The 19,653-nt window shown below is 44.5% G+C and overlaps 1 protein-coding gene across 1 annotated transcript; it reads left to right on the forward strand.

Moving 5' to 3' along the window:
- The first annotated feature begins 376 nt into the window (after positions 1-376).
- On the forward strand, positions 377-3,179 carry RPS21 (ribosomal protein S21). Its single transcript, XM_062504979.1, has 5 exons — positions 377-461; positions 1,044-1,107; positions 2,139-2,210; positions 2,883-2,938; positions 3,120-3,179. The coding sequence occupies exons 1-5, from the start codon at positions 412-414 to the stop codon at positions 3,127-3,129; spliced, it is 252 nt and encodes an 83-aa protein (XP_062360963.1). The 5' UTR covers positions 377-411; the 3' UTR covers positions 3,130-3,179.
- Positions 3,180-19,653: the final 16,474 nt, after the last annotated feature.

Here is a 19,653-nt window from a genome sequence, read left to right on the forward strand (position 1 = left end):
GAGCGGTGGGAACAGTGGGGGCCGGGCCGGGGGCGGCGGGGTTTGTTCTGCCCGCCAGGTTCGGCTGCAGGGCAGAGCCCGTGGGCCCTGCCGGGCTCCGGCGTCACCTCACGGCGGGGGATGGGCTGGAGCTGTTTCAGGGAGGGTGAGGGTGGATTTTGGGGAAAGGCTCTTCCTTCAGAGAGTGCTGGACACGGTCCAGGCTCTCCAGGGAACGGACACGGCCCCGAGGCTTCCAGCGCTCCGGGAGAATTTGGACAGGGATGCCATGGGTGGGGTTCTTGGGGGGGGGGGGGTCTGTGCAGGGCCAGGACTGAGACTCGATGATCCTTGGGGGTCCCTTCCAACTTGTGACATTCCATGATGCTTCCAGGTGTTTGTGCTTAGTGCCTCAGCCGGGACCAGGACGAGATGCAGAACGACGCTGGGGAGTTCGTGGACCTTTATGTCCCTCGGAAATGGTGAGCAGTGACTGAGGGGCCAGGCAGGGCTGGAGTGGCCCCCGAGGAGCTTTTTGTAGCAGCAAGTATCTGGGGGGGGGGGGGAATCAGTTTTCTGTCAGTTTGAAAAGTCACTAAAAATAAGCCACTTATATGGATTTTATTTGATTAAATCAAATATGTTTTACATCTTGTGATTCCTGAGCATTTTCAGCCTTAGTGTGTTTGACAGCTGTAGTAGCTCTCAGGAAAAAAGACATAGAAACTGATCTTACTAATTACCTTGATGACTGTATTTTTGCATTTTAGAAAATAAAATAACCTGTGTGTTTTGAAGGCCTGTACTGCCCTGTACACTGTATGAAGATGAACTGGGCACATAAAAAACAAAGTGAAGGGATAATTGGCTAATTAGTGTGATGCTACTGAGTGACTATTTCCTTTAATGTACTTAAAACTGCGTTTTAATCTTCTAAGCAATGAAAGCTTAAACTGTTACAGTCTAAACTTCTTGTGCAGTTTTAATTTGTTTGCAGAATTGGCTCTAGTAGCTTTTTTTTTTGTCACTGTCACTGCCTAAGTCTATCCTGTTATATTCCTTAGCTCTGCTAGCAACCGAATCATTGGTGCTAAGGATCATGCTTCCATTCAGATAAACATTTCTGAGGTAAGTTTATTAATAGGATATGTGATGAGAGAGCTAAACCTTTAAACTTTTGATAAATGTTACAGAATTAAACAGCTTGTGATGTGTCTTCAGTAATTCAGTAAGAAAAGTCGCAATAGACCTTGACTCCTGCAGGTTCCCAGTTGATACATGTGGGGTCCAATTAATTTAAGGTAGCATGGTTTGGGTTTTTTTCCCAACTGTTTATTAAATTCAGCTTTTAGGAATTTTGGGGACACAGTCTTTCTGTAGCTTATGAGCTACAGAGCTCCATTTGGTTCTTGAATGGGAGACCCCATTCCCATATCTTGTAAAAATCTGAGTCTCCTGAATTATCTCACCAAAAAGCAAACCCTTTAAAAAACCACCCTGATTCTGATTTCCCGTAGTTGTTAAGGCAAATACTTTCCTCGTTCACAGTGTTTCATTCCTTCAGTGATCCCTATTCTTTGTTTCCAAAGGATCAGAGATTAGCAGGGTGTGGAAGTGAACCCACCTGGTATTACAGGGTTCACTACACTGTTTAATTCCATGATTTATATTGTTTAGTCTTTTTCCTGTTAAATTTCTCAGCAGCTTGAGAAAGTAAGACAATTTATGTCTCTCAGCTTGGACATTTTCCTACCCATATAACAAGTCTGTGCCTTCCCCCTTCAGTTCAATTTTCCCTCATATGACCTTAATTAAAAGAAACAAAAAAGAGTAAAGGCAGGAAAATCTACTTTACATGGAGCTTTTCCACTTGTTCAGAACTAAAATTTTTTTTTTATTTTATCTTCTTTTTTTTTTCTTCTCAGTCTGTGTGATCCACTAAATTTCATGGCTGCACTATGTAGCTACAAATCTGCTCTGCAAAGATCATTGTGGTCGACTTCCTAACTTCAGTATTTGCCTTGACATTTTGTGGTTTATTTTCTCAACACTTCAAGTATTTTTCTGCAGTTTTTAACTTTGGGTGCTTGGCAAGCGCGGTGTGAGAGTGTAAAGCTTTGTAAGAATCTTTGTGGGCAGCAGCTTTGCTGTGGTTGCAGGTGGACAAGGTGACAGGCAGAGTGAATGGCCAGTTCAAGACTTACGCCATCTGCGGCCCCATCCGGAGAATGGTGAGTGCTTCCTGACCTGCAGGATTACTGTGCTGCTTCTTCTGATCATTAGTAATTAATTAGACGTGTACTTGACCCTGAAAACACTGTGTGAACTGTGTATTCGCAGTGGTTTTTGGGGATAATGAAGATGTGAACAAATTCACAGAATCACAGAAGGGTTTGGTTTGCAGGGACCTTAAAATTTATCTCATTCCAGCACTTCCATGGGCAGGGACACCTTCCACTGTCCCAGGTGGCTCCAAGTCCTGTCCAGCCTGGCCTTGGACACTTTCAGGGATGGGACAGCTTCAATGGGCACCTGTACCAGGGCTTGGATTAACTTGGAATAATCAATTTCTTCTGGAGATGTTTGTGGGGTTTGTTTTTTTTAAGTAAAGGATGCAAGTGATTTTCTTTCTTTTAAGGATGTATACCAAGATATTAATCCTGGCTTTTATTTGTTTATAATTACTGCAGATGATAATACCTTGACTTAAAAATGGTGTGAGGAGTTCATCACAAGTCCACTTATTCAGAAATACATGTTCATGCAAATGCATATTTTTTACAGTTAAAGCAATTAACAGTTTATTTTGAGAACACTAATCTGCACTAACTGCTGCAGCTCCCTTTCTTCCACATGTCAGCAATTACTTGGACACTTGAAAATATTTTCTTCTCTTTTTACAGGGTGAATCAGATGACTCCATTTTGCGTCTGGCGAAAAATGATGGAATTGTTTCAAAGTACGTATGTTTATCTTACCCTCTAACTCTTGTGGGGGAACTTCCATTCCCAAATCCAGCTTTTTTAGGATGACAGTCTGTACGTTGTATTTATGGGATGATTATACAGTTGGTTAAAGATATTTACATGAGCTGTTGAAACAAACTCACTTTTAACAATGTTTATTTCATTTTCTTCTAGGAACTTCTAACTAAAGAAACTCCAGTGTGGAACATGTGAAATAAACAGTTCAAAACTATATTATGCTGTGTCTTTTGTTCAAGTCATAAACATGACTGGATTTATTGTAGTTAGTCTTAAAAGACTTGAAAATGTGTCTTAATACAGATTCTGATTGTGAATTCTTAAAACAAATCTGCTTGTAAAGCAACGCCAGAGTTGAAAGTCAAGGATTTCCACTTTATTTTTGGCTTCACTGTCAGTATTCTTGTCCAGATTTAGTAAGTTTTGTATCTATAATGAAACATTTGCTATGCAGCAATCTAACTGAACTTGCTGCTTTTTCACTGGAAAATCTAAGGGGATTCTTCTTGTTAGGATCCAGGAAAGGTCTTGGATCTTGTTAGGTCTGTCCTTTCTTCCAGGTGCTGCTTTTGTGTTGGTAGATTTTGATTGCACACAGCAGGTTTATTTGTCACTTTGTGATTATCATTTAAATAAATGTTATGTATAGGTTTGGGTTTAAGGGAATAGGGTATGATTTGTATGGAAAAATTTCCTGTCAGCTGCATTTTACCAGTTCCATAGTACCCACAACCACCCAGGGACTGCCTGTCCTGGTGGTGTATCCTGATCTGCACTTTCTCAAGCATTACTCAGAGGTTACATCCATGTTACACTTCCCTGCTTGTGGTCATCTCTGGGTTAACATTTACAGTTGTCCACCCTCAAATCTCTGCACAGGCCCTCCCAGAACTCTTCCAAATGACAGAGGCTGTTTGGTGATGTTTTCCTGTTTATGCTGCAAGCTGTCACCAGTGAGAGGAGGTTACCAATGTGCTTTATTTCTGACTCGTTTGCAAATCAGAAATTATTTATTTCTGATTTGTGTGCATGTGTGTGTGGGAAGCAAGGCTCAGACCCCTCGGGACAGCCTGGAACAGGGATGCTGTTGCCTCTGGACTAAGGAGAATGGCTGAACTACCCAAGTGTGGGATCTTACTCCTTATCTGTATTTTTCTTCTCAGACGTGACACTGCAGCATATTTGGAAGGTCCTGTTTTGGCATCATAGATACCTACTGAATTATTAGCAGAGCAAATCAGGCCATGTTAACGTGTAGTTACAGTGTGGTGGGGTTTTTTTATTATTATTTTAATAAGGTTTTTTTTTTGCAAATCATAAATTAGTATTTAGAGTGTTAGATACTGTACAGCTACAATGAAGTCCATTACTAAATCTTCCTTCCAGCAGCAGTTGCAGCAGAGAAGTCAGAACTCAACAGGCTGAGAGCCTTTTTTAGCAGAGCCATAACCTGAAACATCTCTGGCTGCAGTCTCCCTTCCCACTGATAACACTTGAATTTACTACTTTGAGCTGATAGAACTTCTGAAAGATGAACTCCTGGGTGTTGCAAGTAGGGAGGAACTCAGCTAAAATGGCCAAAAAAATTTGGTTCATTTTGAACTTAATACACAAAGCACATTAAACCTTTTAAATACTAAAATAAGGGAGGAAGTATCTTAAGTTGACCATGAAAGATGCATTAAAAAAAGGGGGAGGAGGGATGACAGTGTTGTGATTCTCCTATAAATAATTCATTTTTTCCAGGAGATAAATCTGTGAAAACATTTTCTGGAAAGAAAAATATGGTCTTCAAACCAGAGAGATTTCAGCTTGGCTTATGTCCAATCCTTACTACTTTCCTTTGTACACAGTAAGAAGAGATAAGTTAATTGGACTTGATATTTTTTTTCTGACATATCTTAAATTAGCTGCTTCTGCCTTGGCATTAGGGTAGAACTTTAAATAAAACCCTTAACTGTTTGCTGCTGATAAATGCCTGGTTTACCAAAGAGTTTAAATATTGTTGACTTGTTCCTAATCCCCTGAGATTCTGTTCATCCATGTGGATTTCAGTGGAATTCCTCCATAAGGCACAGTGAACTGACAGCTTAAAAGTTCAAGATGAACTTGAGGTCTCTCAGATGTCTTTTTATGCAGTACAACCCCATTAGTACACAGCTGACCCAAATTTACACTTCTGGTTTGAGTATTTAAGGATTATGTTGTAATTTAAAATGTTCTGTGCTTTGTAACACTGATTGTTGCCATTTGGTTTTTGGAATTTTAAAAAACTGAAACAAATTACTTTAATTTCTTGGCAAAATATGAAATGTTAATGGTGCTGTATCCTGAAGCAGTTCACTTGGGAATGGATTAGTGCTGTGCTAAGGGCTTCCTGAAGTTCACACCATCATCACCAGCAAGACTGCATGTGAGTCCTGCCAAAATTTCTGCAGAATCCTATCCAGGGAGGACATGTGTCCCTTTAAAAATCCACTTTCAGTTGCATTTTGTAGTATTGTGATGTAAAAATGTTCTTTGTTTTCCTGGAACAGGAATAGTTCAGATGTTCGAGGGCCATGAAAGGGAATGAACTGTACTCCTACTGTACAAGATGGACAGAGTTGCCCTTACATGGTTACATTGCACCAAGTCGTGAAATTCTTTGCTGTTACTTAGGAGGACTTGGCAGTGGCATCCTAAAGACTTCTGATTTAACTGGGGCTATTTTAGTGTCTTTGGCCAAAATTCTGCTGCTCAGACAAGAGCCTGAAACTCCTGGAAACACCTGGGGGCTTGGTAGGAGCTTGTAGACGTCTCATAATACTGATTTTCCTTCTTAAGCCTTGACACTCTTCTAATGAACTACACGGTGCTGAGAAGCTGCTTCAGCGTGTCTCAGCTGTCTCAGTTGAGATCAGAGCCCCGGGTTAGGAGGTCGCTGCTGCTCCTGGATGTGGGCACAGAGTTAACAGCTCTGATGGCATCAGCCCTGCTGAGGTGCCCAACAGGCACAGCCCTGCCAGGCTGGGAGGGGACAAGAGACAAAAGTGCTCCCCTGGCACTGCCCCTGGTTCTCTGAGACTGAGACTCGGGGGAGGAGTAAAAAAGGCCAAGAGTTTCCTTTTCCTCCATGTGTGTCTGAGCACCAGAACAGTTTTTGGAGCAGAGCTGTCTCAGCGGTGCTGGCTGCAGAAGGGAACCTGGGACAGCTCTGTGGGACGTAATTTATTTTCCCAAAGCACGTGCTGATGCTGGAGGCTGCTGAAAGCCCACCTAGAGGACTGAGGTAATCTAGTTCCACTAGATTTGGCAGCAGTTTTGTTTTCCAGCTGGATGTTATGGAGAGTTGTCTATTCCCAGCTCCTTCCTGTTTTGTTCAACTGCTGTCACTCTGAGTAAAACAGAGAGATAAATACACCTCTGCTGCAAATATTCATTTGAGCAGGTTAAAGGAGGTTTTGATTTTAGTTAATTCATTTATGGCTGTTTGTGCTGAGGCATCCCTAGGGAGGCAGTTTCCCTGTATGTATGTTGGACTAATCAACCATGGGAAGAACCAAAGAAAACTAATTAGGCTTTTTTCTTTTTTCCAGTTAGGAAACACGCTATTGTTTAGCATCAGACAGGAGTTCTGCTTGGCTAAATCCTCAACAGGAACTGCAGATACAAAGATTCTAAGAAATAAGAACAATTGATAAGGTCAATGTGGGATTTATTTCTTTAATAAATTATGTTGAAAGAGGTATTATTCTAACATCTATTTTCAGAAAGCTGATAATGAGTAAACTACTGTGATCTGGCTGAACCAAGTGCATTTTGCAATACACTCCTGAGCATGTTAACAAATGAGCAAACTTATCAAATTTGTTAACAAATCCTCTTCCATGGCTTGTTTCTACAGAACTGGGACCATGGAGAAGAGCAGGTATGTGCCTGTTCTGCTGAGAATTGGGGCCTCTTTGGCTGCTGTTTGCAGTCCTGGGCTGACCATGGCCAGCTGCCAGTGCCCACCCAGCTGCTCCCCTCTCCCCCTCCACAACAGGGCAGAAAACAGTGGAAAAGCACATGGGTGACAGCAGGGAGGTCACTTACCAATTACTATCATGAGCAAAACAGGAAAATCCATTTATTGCTTGTTAAAACAGAACTGGATTGATAGCACCAGGATTAGGCTGCACATTGTGGGAGCCCATGAGCTATACATACATTATCTGTTAATTCAGGTGCTCTTCCAAGAGGGTGGAGGACAATCCTTGTGCAGGGAGCCAAGGTTTGTGGGGCATTGACTGGGGGTTTCTGCAGGGATTGAAGTGAGAGTCACACTTGCATTTTGGTGAGCCAGTTGTAAGCTGTGTGCTGGGACACAACACATCCAGCAAAATTAAGGTGCTGCTTATCTGGTTCTGAACACAGTAATCTTTTTGCTGTTTACACAGGGCACCAGAGCCCAGACAAGCACCATCCATCCATCCATCCATCCATCCATCCATCCATCCATCCATCCATCCATCCATCCATCCATCCATCCATCCCTCAATACAAAATACAATGCACTGGTGCCCTGATGTGAAGTCACTCAGGCTGGCTCCCTCTCATGACCTGCAGTGCCTGTCAGGTAAGTCAGTTTGAGCAAAAATGCTAAAATAACATGTGTTTCATTTCACAGAACAGTGTTTTCATAAAGTGTTTAGCACAGCTCTGTACGAGTTGCTCATCGAGCTGGGAAATGTGATGTTTTGTGCTCTAGGCAAAATGTTTCAAATGTCTGAGGCTGAACAAAAATAGCACTTCAAAATAAATTGGTTAGTGCACAGGGGAGGTGGCAGAGATCATTACTTGCTGCTTGTCCCTGTTCCATTCAGTTCTTTCCCCTACAAGGGCTAGAAAGGCTGGGAATTTAATTCTCCCTTTGACCAGTTTGAGGCAAAAGAAAGGGATTTACACGCCTGATTTCTGTGGTGGCCAATGGAGCCATGCTCATAGCAAACTCCCTCTACATTCCTGGGAAAATGGGGTCACTTGTGCTGGATCACTCAGCCGAGCGTGGATGTGTGACCGTACATCCCCCAAGCCAGCTGTGCTGAGAAAATAACCTTAAAAAGTTGATGCTGCAGCTAAGTTCAGTGTCTGCTGATGGGTCACTTTTATTCTTGTCTTGTGTCTGCTCTCAAGTGCCCAGAACCCTTACACAGTCTCCAGCACATGAGCTGGTAATCTCAAACTTGGATGAGTTTACAGGCAGGCTGACCAAAACCTGAGGATCTAAGACCACCTGTACCCAAAAATAAGCAAATAAAAGGAAGCTAATCCCAGATGGTGCTGATTAAAACACGGAGGGAGGTGGAGGAAGCAGCTTTCAGGCTGTGATGTGTATTACCTGAGAGGGAGCTTGATTATTGTGCACAGAGCTCAAATATCTGGGAACCCAGCACACTGTGACACATCACTGCCTTTGGAGAGCCTGCATCCTCCTTCAGAAGAAAACAGAGCCAAACTTTGGGTCTTTTGACTGCATAGGGAATTAACACTCCCTTCTTGGAGTGTGATAGAAGTGTGACCACAGTACAGATAAACCCTTTCAGGTTAAAGGGAGGCTGTTTTACAAGCTCTTTCTGACCTTCCCCCAAATGCTGAACTTACCTAGGAAACAGGAGGCTTTGCAGGTGTGGGACAGGTGGCAGTGTACCTGCCTGCCAGTGACACTGTGGCCAGTGCATACTTCTGATCTTGGCTGAATGCTTGATAACAGATCTGCTTTGGTCTTAAGGCCCCAGGTGCTGATCTTTTGTTTCCCAAAATGTATTATTTGCCACCTATCTGTTGTTTTGCTTTTTCAAGCTTGTTTGAGACTGTCCTGACAGGAGGGTTAATCCTTGCCTCAATTGAAAGAGTGCTGACTCACTGCTGCAAGCCACAATTCCCTGAAAACTTTGAATATCCAGGAAAGTCTTGTACACATATCACAGCTTTCCATACAGTTACATGAAAACCTCCAACTATGTCATTGCATCAGACACCTTGTGGTTCATGCCTGCTCTGTTGTTCACTGCTCTCAGTGCCTTTGAAAAGAAAAATGTTCTGTTTGTTTCTGCAGAGCAGGGTGTGCACCACCAGGGTGTTCCTGGTGTGCTTCCCACTAAGTGTGCATCCCAGGTATTCCATAAAATTACAGCACTACGACCAAGGCTGAGAAGATTGGTTCCTGCTTTCAGCAGTGACATTTGTTTTGAGCAAGACCTGTCAGCGGCTACATCCTATACCAGAATTTGCCCATCTCTCAAATGAGTGTGATTTTAAAAAGTAGGAAGCTTTAAATCAATGTAAGGCATGCTCAGAAAATGTTCTCTAAATAACTTATATGAGGAAGTGACATAGTTCTCTAAATAACTTATGCAAGGAGGATAAACTTGAACGGTCTGCAGTGAATTCACTGAGTTGGGCCAGAGGTGCTAATTTACTATTTTAACCCCGGTCTTATCCTCTATCCTGCAGGGGAATTTTACACCACCAGTTTTCTGGACATGCAAATCAAATAGTGTCATTTTTGTCTTTTGAATCCAGGAACATTTATGGGGGTAGGACCCTTAGAGTGTTCTTTCTTCCTTTAGGGAGTGGGTAATGAGAGGGAGGGCTATATCAAAGCTGACTGCTGGAAAGAATTAACTCTGATTTACAATGCTCTGCAGCTTGAGATAATGCCTCTGGTATTTGGAGACTCTGAAATGCAAAATGCAGTGCTCATGGGGAGCCTGCTTCAGTCACCCCTTGATGGTATCAGTAGCTGGCACCCAGGAGTGCAAATCCCACCAAGGACTGGTCACTGTCAGCCCAGCCCAAGGCACAAAGCTGGAGCTGCCAGCCTGCTCTACTGCTCTGGCCCAACCTAAAGACTTCCTGCATCTCTAAGGTCACTGCAGCCTTTAATGCAAATTCACAGGACACCATTAGCCTTAGATTCCCATCTTGATGAATTTGCAGGAGACAACGGGACACTCTCCAGAAGTGCTCAGAGTTGGGAACAGAACAAACCGAGAGGAATTCCAGCAAAGGGGGCGGTGTCTGATTCCAGCCCCAGATAACAGTTCTTATCAGAGAGGCTCATAAATCCACCCAATTCAAACAGAGTGTCAGCAGCATCCCGTGTGCTTTGTGTGCCCCCTCAAGGGATCTACAGCTTCTTGTTCCGATCAGCAATTTCCATTCTATCCTTCAGGTTCCCAGAAGCCACTACTCCCTGGGAAACGTTTGTGGGAGTGCTAATTGTGAATATCTCTGTGTGGCCTCAGAAGGAGCAGAACATGCTGCTGTTCTAGTAAACAGCCTAAATGACTGTTTGGCTGTCACTTGTGATTAAAGCAACAAATATTGGGAAAAACAACATGGCAGAAGTAGGGAACTTGTTTAAGTGTTGGCTTTTGGGTCTGAGCTTCAAGTGTCTGGTGGAATATGAAGTGTTCATTGAGACACAACATCAGTGTCTCCCCTGGGAACTGTAAATAGACACCTGATAGCCCTACCCTTTCTGAAGCACAAACACATAGATAACACCACCTTCTCTGGTCATCCACCCTCTGGTGTCATCTCTGCCACTGCAGATGAAGATTATTTGAGGAGAAGGACACAAGACCACACCATGGTCTTGTGTCTTAATTCTAGTTTTACCTCAAGCATTAGTTTGTATTTTTTTAGGTACTGCATCCTAATACAAACAAGGCAGGAAATTTACATTTACTGTTTGGAAATACATCCCACAGCTTCTTAATGGAAAGGTATGGATTTGGTGTTAATGAATTATGTAGATATGAGAAAATGAGCATCCTGTCAAAAAGTTGGTCCAAAATAAAATATCAGGCTAACATTCATTTGCTCCAAGAGATTTCTCAACAACTCCTTCATGCTACATGAAAAAAAAATATTTGTATTGTGGTCAGCCATCCCTTTTAGGTATGTGCTGCAAGCAATTATAAGGAGTGAGGAGGAGTCATGACCTTGCTATTATTCTAGCAAATCTATTAGGGGAAAATCTGTGGATTTGTTTCAGCCACATTTTGTCTCTTCCAGCAAACATTCTGGTAGTTTCCAGTACACCAAAATGAGCATAAGGGGATTTTGTCTCCAGTGTTGTGACTTTTGAATGACCTTGTGGAACAAGGACCAGATGATGAAGTGACCTTATAAAATACTCTTTTAGGAAAGCACCATGTCATACACTGCTGGGACGAATTGTCCAAAACAGGATACTGGGAACAACTCTGATGCTTTAGAGGAACCTATAAAACAAAACTCTGGACTTACCCCATGAGAGAGAGTATAGAATGGGGAAGGTTGTTTCCTCTGCCATGGGAAAAAAAATTCAGCATCTTGTCCAGCTTCACAGGAGTGTAACAGCCCCATCCTGACTTGTGTGGTGAAGAAACTTGGGTCACAAAAGCTGTGTCCTTCTATTTATCAGGTAACTTCTAAATGTGCTGTTTGTGCCCAGGCAGAAGAGTTGTTGTGTGCCAAGACCCAGTGCTGCAACAGCTCTGGCTCCAAAGGTGACACAGTGCAAAATGGGGTTCCCAAAGAACAGGCCTAGGGAGTAGCATTTAGGGGAAGAAATTGATAAAATGAGAAAAAAGCATCAGAAATATTTTATTTTTCTTTACTCTTGTAAAAAGTCACTGGAATATAAGAACAGATGCAAATGTTTGGTGGTTAGTGAAAGGTGAATACAGCAGCAAGCTTTTCTTACTGTCCTGAAAGGAGCTGCTCACGTGAATGCTGAGACCATGATCCTGCGTGTATCTACCTGCAGTTTTGGAATGTGCTGCACAAGGTGCAGGAGATGCTCCACAGCTGTGTGCAACCCTCTCTCCTGGCCAGGCAGGAAGGGCAGATGGACCCTACAGAACACCAGAGGTGAGGTGTGAGCAGAGGCAGAGTGGCTTGGTAGTTAGACAAAGAGCAGAGAACCATGGCAATGGAGTTGGTGCCACCAGAGCAGGAGGTACCTGAGCATATGGAGTGGGTCTGCCTGTAAGGAGGGATAAATCAGGGTAACTGCAGGAGCAATGGGCACATTCAGGAGTAGTGGGAGAGGAAGGAGTGAACCTCTGACAAGACGGAGGTGCTCGTGACTTGGGGGGAATTTCAATGGAAACCATAAGAGATCTGGAGGGAGGCACTGCTGCCTGCTGGAAGAGATGGAGAAGGGAGAGGTTCTGTGTATTTATGCACTCTGTGGGGCCCAGACATTGAGATCACTGTGCAAGCACTGCACTGCCACGTGTTCTTTGTGAATGCGTGGGCAGCTGGATGTGTCCTTTTGAACCAGCAGCACCGTGTTCATCTGCCCTGTCTGGCACTGGTTAATCCTGAAAAGAAGCAGCACTTCCCTGGCTGCTCTTTAGAAGTGACCTGAGCAGCAGCAGCGTAATCACTTGCACTAAACATATGGCTGGAATCCTTTTGATAAAGTCCAAGACACGGGACAGCTTCCTACAAACTGCTTCAGGGGCAGACCTGACCGTCTGACTCCCACTGTAGTGACATTTCAGAACAATTTTATTTGTTCCGGTCAGCTTTAATTGAACATCTGGGTTAATAACAGGGAGATTCCCAAGGCTGGCATCAGAGTCGGGAAGGAAAAGGAGTAATTTTGGAGTCCTTCCTTAATCCCAGCTCCTTTGTTAGAAGTGTTGGTGTTATTTAATTGACTGTTAAATCCCAGTCACATGAGCACCCTCGAGTGTAATCTCCTGTGATAAATTGCCCAGTACTCGTGTCAGAGGCACATTCTGGTCTCCAGCCTGTGCAAGACTCAGTGTCCTGTGATAACAGCTGACTTTCACATAGGGAAGGAGGGAGGAATGGATCTTATTTCAGTTTAAGTTGATTTAAGAAGACAGTCGACTCCAGATTTGGATAAAGACACTGTTCTCTAATCTGCTTGAGGTCATTGTAGATGCAGTTATTTTTTCTGTGTTTTTCAGCAAATGTTTACAGGGTCCAGGTCTTATCAGACAAAGGCAGACAACCCTTGGGGTGGAAAAAACAGACAATTGCACAGTCTCATCTCACAGGTGGGACAGAAGGAAGGGAAAGGGCTCCGTTAGGGTTAGGGGGGAGCTAGTTATCTGTTGGAAACAGCCTGCACACAGCCAGATCTCTAGGATCAGGAAAGAGAATTTGAAGGTGGAAATGGAAACTAGATATGAAGAAGGAACTGAGCAGATAAGAGGAGGATGGCAATAAAAATCTGTGAAATGTCTAGAAAACCTTTTTTGTCCTACAGTCCTCTGATATTTCTCCAGTCGATTCTGTTCCTTCTCCCCCATTAGAGATTTCACCCCACATGTTGTGGTCTGAGGCCAACCAGAGCCAGAGAGATAGGCCAAGGTGCTGGCATCCCTGAGGGGCACAGGTGTTTGCACGGAGTGTTCAGGGGACAGCCAGTGACTTTTGAGACACTCCTGACCCCACCAGCACTGCTTTCCCCAAACCTTGTGAATTAGGAAGGTGGCAGCATCTGTGAGCTGCCCAGAAAGGTCTCTGCTCTCAAACCTCCATGCTTGGATTCACTGTCAGAATTCATTGTCTCTCAGATGGAGATTTCCACCCCTTTTTGAAGCCACTTCCATTTATACCCAGCTGAGAGGGAAGGTTTAGCTTTGCTCAGTCAGTCTTAGAGATTCCTCATCTGATGCTTCCTTTATTCTCAGGGCACCAGCAAAACAGCACAGGGCTCCCACCTGCCCTTGGGCAGGTGTGGTGTGCAGCAGCAGCTTGGAGCAGAGAGAGCCAAGAAAGCAAGGATGTGCAGCAGGAGAGGAGCAGCCCCGTGGGAAGCAGCCTGGAGATGTGCAGGTAGGACAGGAGCTCTGGCCCTGTCTGGCTGCACCCGGCTGCAGATGCAGGTGTTACATCTGGCAGAGGTCTGGAGGGAGTGTTCCAGCTGTCAGGCATCTGTCTCCCTCCTAGAAAGCAAGGCTTGTGCTGAGACCAGCCCATTGTGGTGTTTTGCTGGGATTGGGAAGCTGTGGCTCTGGGGGGATGGCAGTGTGCTGTGGTGTGCTCAGGGAACAGCCTGTCCCCGCTCTGCTGTGACAGGACCCCTGTCCCACCACACACAGCACGTCCTCTGGCATGGCCCTGCTGACAACAGCTTGTTCCCTCTGCCCTCCTCAGTCACATCACAGCCCATCTCATTTTATCCAAACGCCTTTTCCCCCCTCCCCAGCCCTGAATCATCACTAGGCTGATATCAGTGCCCATGTGTCAGTACCAAAGGAATGCCTGATAATATCCTGGTTTTCTCCTCAGCTTTTCCCAGCTCCCTTTCAATTCAGAATAATTTGTGCTTCCTTATGACCCCAAAGGCACCACAAAACAAATGTATCAACATGAATGTAAGCACTTTAATCAGTAAAATGCAAGATTAAAATAATAATAATAACAACAACAGTACCCTGCAGGGAGAGAGACTGACAAAAGAAGAGCAAATAAAAAGAAATGCTCTGTATGTTCTGGCTGGGAGCCAAAGGCCCTCTGGGCCAGGTTTGGATAAAATAGGGTTTAATTTCTGGTGTGAGAAACCGCTAGAGTGAGTCTGTAGCAAACAAAGGCCAATTCACAAAAGGACATAGGCCAGGGCTGGAGGAGGAGAGGGCAGCCTGCCAGTTCTGCCAGCTCCCGTGATTTTATCATGTCTTGCAGTATCAGATGTTTTACTGCTAGCTTCCTTTTCCTCTTGCATTTTTTTTTAAACTGCATTTCTTCTCGTGAAATCTGTAGGGGAAAAAAATTTAGATACACTCCAAAGACAGTTGAGAAAGCAAAATTAAAATAACGAACACTAAAGTTCATTAACTTAATGGAAATTAAATTGAGATTCTTAAACAAGACTCAGGGAGAGGAGGGGTTTTTTTAGAAGTTTGGGCTGGGCAGTGTGAAATGCTTTCTTGGACCATGAACAACTGTTTACATTTGAAAAGAAATGCTGTGTCAGCAGTGCTAGTGGGCTCATCACTCAGTGACAGCATTATCTCCCTGGAGAGCTTGCAGTGCCAGAGCTGTGTGAGATCCCCCAGATCTCACAGGGCTCAGCTCTGCCCTCTTCCACACCACCAAAACCTCTGCTCTGCACATCCCCATGCTCAGGGACATGACAGAAGGCCAACTATGGTAGCAGGGTAGTACAGACCTACCAAGGGAATTCTCTCCATAATGGGAATCTTGCCCAATTCTTAAAAGTCCACTCTTTCCCTTGGGAGCAGAGCAAAGAGCTTGTACCCAGAACAGTGGCATTTCCATCTCATCCCACTGTAGGGTATGAGATGGAAATGAGTCGTGATCCCGTTATTTCTCAGGTTCTTTCCAACAAACAGAGCAGGGAGAATGGCTTGTCCTGAAAATCCAAAGCTTTGCCATTAGCTGCACGCTGTGCTTAATACCCTCGATAATTAAGCAGTTGGCTGGTAGAATATTCTTTTTTTTGTCTCTAATTGCTCAGATCCAGGCAGTCTGTTTGGGATTCAGCCCTCAAAAAACTCAGCATTTACTGCAGCTACAGAAACCCAGGGGCATTACGTGCAGTGGTGACAGCTTTAGAGCCACTCTCAAGAAGGCTGTTGGGGACACAGGATTGCTTCCCCAGGGGTCGTCCCTGTATTTTCCCATGGTATTATCTGATTTTGGAGGCCAGTTGTGGATGCAGGAATTCTGCCCACGCACATTTCTTCTGGCTGCTGTAGGTCCTGGGATGACAGTGGGTTGGCCCACACAGGGCAGCCTGTGGTCAGTCACCACTGCAACATCAGCTCAGTCCTCATTTCTGAGTTTGAAAACACCGTTCTGGGACTGTACACAACTCTGGTCTCACCATCTCCACTTTGGCTTCATCTCAGGCCACCATGACTTGGGCTTTCCCCTTGAGATTTGTGCTTGAACACAAGCAATGTGGGGAGCATTTGTGGAGTGGTTTGGGCTGTTTTGAGGTTCAGTCCCAAAGGAGGCACTTCTAGAAGCTGTTGCTTGAGTTGCTGCACTTTAGCAGGCAAAATAATTAAGTTTTCAAGAAGATATTGAGCTAAGGAGCTGCCATGATGTAGTTGGTTGAGAAGAGGCTGATGGCATTGACATCAAACCCCACTCTGTTAATGAGGGATTTATGGCTCATTCCAGAAGAAGGGAGGCCATATTTACAGTGGGAAGGCAAGGGAAGAAAGAGCAGTTTTCAAGACAGCAATCCAAAAATTTGGAAAATTCAAATTGCTCCATCCCCTCTGAGCTGGAGGGGTGCACATGTGGATCCCTAGGCACATGTGGGTACAGATTTTTTAAAAACAGTGACAGCCAGTCTCATAGCATTGGTGACAGGCATTTCCCTCCAAGACAAGAGTACTGGGAGTGACTGGTGGGCCGGTAGCCCTGTCCCAGTTTTCTGGTGCCGTGCACAGGTGTCCCTTGCTGGGGAAGGGAGCCAGGGCCACAGTGTGCTTGGCCACTTGCCACCACTTCCAGCCTGTCGGTGTCCAGAGCCCAGCCCTGCCATGGTGGGCAGGGTCCCCTCTGTGGGCTCTGCCCAGAGGCAGGTGCAGGTTTTCCACTGTGCTGCACAGGCTCGATGAGACTAATGGAAGGGAAACAAGGAGTGTTTGACCCTCCTTAGTGTCATAATTTCAAGTGATGCCCACCCCTTCCCTGAAGAGTCTTTTACACCAGTGGGGCTCTGACAAAGAGGGCTGTGTTCTTGCTGTGGATGATTAACCAAATCCTGTGCTGGATGTACCAGGCTCAGTGGGGAGCTGAGGACCCTGTTTGCACAGATAAAGGACAAGAAACTGCACTGGCACAGGCAGTGCCTCTGCAGGAGTGGGTTTGGAGAGGAGAGAGAGGCTGGGTCCTGTTTTCATCTTGTTTGTAGCTGTGGCAATTACAGTACATGAAATTTGAAAAATCCCTTTGTTTGACCGCCCTCAGGCTTCCCACATGGAAAAAGGGTGTGTGGGGATGGGAGTGCACAGGCTGTGAACACAGTGTGCTCTCTAATCCAGGCACTGGGGAGGGAAGGACAAGTCATTCCCACACTTAATGGGAATTGTTTGGTTACCACCAGCACACAGGAGAGGCTCTGCAGGCTGCCCATCGGGGAACTCCCCCAGGATCTAAACCTATTCTCTTCCCTGCCTCCACCCCGGTGTTTCACACTCTTTAGACACAGACATGCTCAGCCACCACTTTTTTCCTGCTGTTTCCACTTGCCTTTGTCCTCCTGAACCAAGCCCATATATATCAAAATACTATAAGGGACAGGTGCTTGCAGGGTTAGAAGGTAGAGAGAAGTCCCCAAGACTTCAAATGCTAATTCATTTCAGCATCACCTGTCCCCTCTGCTCATCACCTAACACTGTTTTTATTACTCATAAATTTTCAAATGGAGCAAAGAAGTTTGGGCAGCTCAATGTGACTGCAAATGCTTTTGGAGATTGACAGAAACAACACTTAAATTGTCACATTCCAGCATTTTCACTTCAGATATTGGGATAAAAGTGATATATTATGATGGTTTTCCAAGTTTAGTTTCACCTACAGCATCTTGCATGGCAGCAGCTATCAGAAATGAATGATGCCAGAACCAGACAGAGCCTGTGCTCTTAATTGTAGGGGCCATTTGTGCTGTGCTGATGACAGACAGTGTCTGCCTGTGTGCTCTGACTTCACCTACTCATGTGTTTCTAGTTTTGCTGCAGTGTTGAGAACAGAGGCAACTGAGAATATCCTTTCTGTACCATCTGTGGAGTGTTTTTTTCCCCCCAAGTGTTCTGAAAGATCAACTTGTACTCAGATAAGCATGATGTCTTTGAGCTGAATGGAGAAGTTCCTCCTTCAGGAAGTGGTCTAGGAGACAGAAATGAGAAATTAATATTAGATACTCAGAAATTAATATGAGAGTCCACCTCATCCTGGTATGGCTGTGTCTTAGCTGAGACTTCACAGCTCCTTCAAGCAAATTCACTCAAGGAGGAGCAGGTGTGGAGGCAAATGTGATAAACAGCCTGTGCACTTTATTGCCCAATTATTTATGCCCTGTGCATGTAGAAGCAGCTCAGCACATCCTGGTGTGGTGTTCATTAGCACACAGGGCACCACTTCTAATGGGTTTATATTGAGGTAAATATTCAGCATGGGTTAGGGTAGCCAGTGGGATTGGGACAAGTGGGAGATCTATGCTAAATGCTTGCTGAAAGTGATTTTAGGACAGTCTGTTTTGCCTTGTTTGATTTCTGTTTGCAAATATTTTCATGTCTATGTCTGCACACGGTGAGTTTCTTTTGTAGTGAATCTTCACATGTTTGGTAATTGCTGCAAGGCAAAGCCCTGCTGCGTTTGGCATCTGGTTTCCTGTGAACACCTTCACTTCTGGATATTACTTTGATAATCCAAACAAAACCAGCTTGACAGCTCTGACTGATTGTCCCCATTCATAAAAGTGCATCTTAATACCTAATCCTCCCCACCACTGCCAGGCAGGCAGTTCCATTGTTAAAAAGATTAAACTATTATCCCATGCAAACACCAATCTCTAATTTTTAAATGTTAGGCTGGAGTCTTCCAATGACAGAAAATGCCAGGATGCATGTTACACTGTATTCCCTGGAGTTTCATGGCCAATATATTTAAAACTCATTAAATATAAGCCACTGCCTCATTCATTACTTCTGTATGTGAATTAGTGTCCCCTCCCCCAGTCCAGTCTCAGCTGCTTTGTAACTCAGAAATGAAAATGAAGCATTTTTTGTTTTGCTTTTAAAATGTTTTTGTGGTGGTTTTGGTTTTTGTTTTTTATTTTTTAATTCTGTTTGAGTCACATGCTAAAATTGTAGTTGATTTTGGACTATTTACAGCACAAGGATTTTAATAGCAGGCGCTCACTGAAAACCCAAAGAACAGTCCCCAGACTTGGACAAATTAAACTCTTCACTACTGGGCCTTATGCTAATACCAACTTTTTCCCATGGATTGGTATCAGACATGATCTAAGTGAGGTGCATTTTGAGTCAGATTCCCACTCTCTCAGAAGAGCAGACTGCTTGGCTGGCTCAGGCACCTTCCTGAAAACTCATTTTTACCACACTGGGTCTTGGAGCACTTTGGGTTTTATCAAATCTGCTTTGAAGGCTGCGATAACATCCCAACATAAGCTTTAAATTAACCCTCTTTGGTTTAGGGGAATATAATGTAGAACAGATTGAAGCAGCTTGAGCTGCAGTCAGAGAGCCCCATGAGGTGTCCAGCTAAACACTTGCTAAAGAATGACTCATTTAATCTTTGTCATCATGGGAGATGGTGCATGGTAAACCACACAGGAGGATGTATGGAACAGTAAAGCTTTGTCCAGGCAGTGGGACGCTGCTGTGAGCCCTGACCAGGAGCACAGGGTGAGTGCAGATGCCTGTTCTTGTGTGTGAGCAAAGGCAGCAGCAGCCTGAGCTGTGGAGTGGATCATGGGGCCATGGGGTGGTACAGGGGGTGGTACGTGGGGTCCTGAACTGGTACATGGGGCCATAGGGTGGTACATGGGGTCCTGGACTGGTACATGGGGCCCTGGGGTAGTTCATGGAGTCATCATTCATTCCTGTCACTTGCTGGAACTGCTGAGCTATTGCATGCAAGACCTGGGAAGTCAGCATGGTCTAGGGAGAGTGATTAAACAAAGATGCAG

This window comes from Cinclus cinclus, chromosome 18, assembly GCF_963662255.1.
Source record: "Cinclus cinclus chromosome 18, bCinCin1.1, whole genome shotgun sequence".
Lineage (NCBI taxonomy): Eukaryota > Metazoa > Chordata > Aves > Passeriformes > Cinclidae > Cinclus > Cinclus cinclus.

Bases quoted from the DNA above. Each gene is read 5' to 3' on its own strand.
- RPS21 (XM_062504979.1), top strand. From the start codon at position 412: ATGCAGAACGACGCTGGGGAGTTCGTGGACCTTTATGTCCCTCGGAAA. The intron at 462-1,043 runs GTGAGCAGTGAC...TATATTCCTTAG, and splicing joins CTTTATGTCCCTCGGAAATG to CTCTGCTAGCAACCGAATCA. The intron at 1,108-2,138 runs GTAAGTTTATTA...CTGTGGTTGCAG, and splicing joins TTCAGATAAACATTTCTGAG to GTGGACAAGGTGACAGGCAG.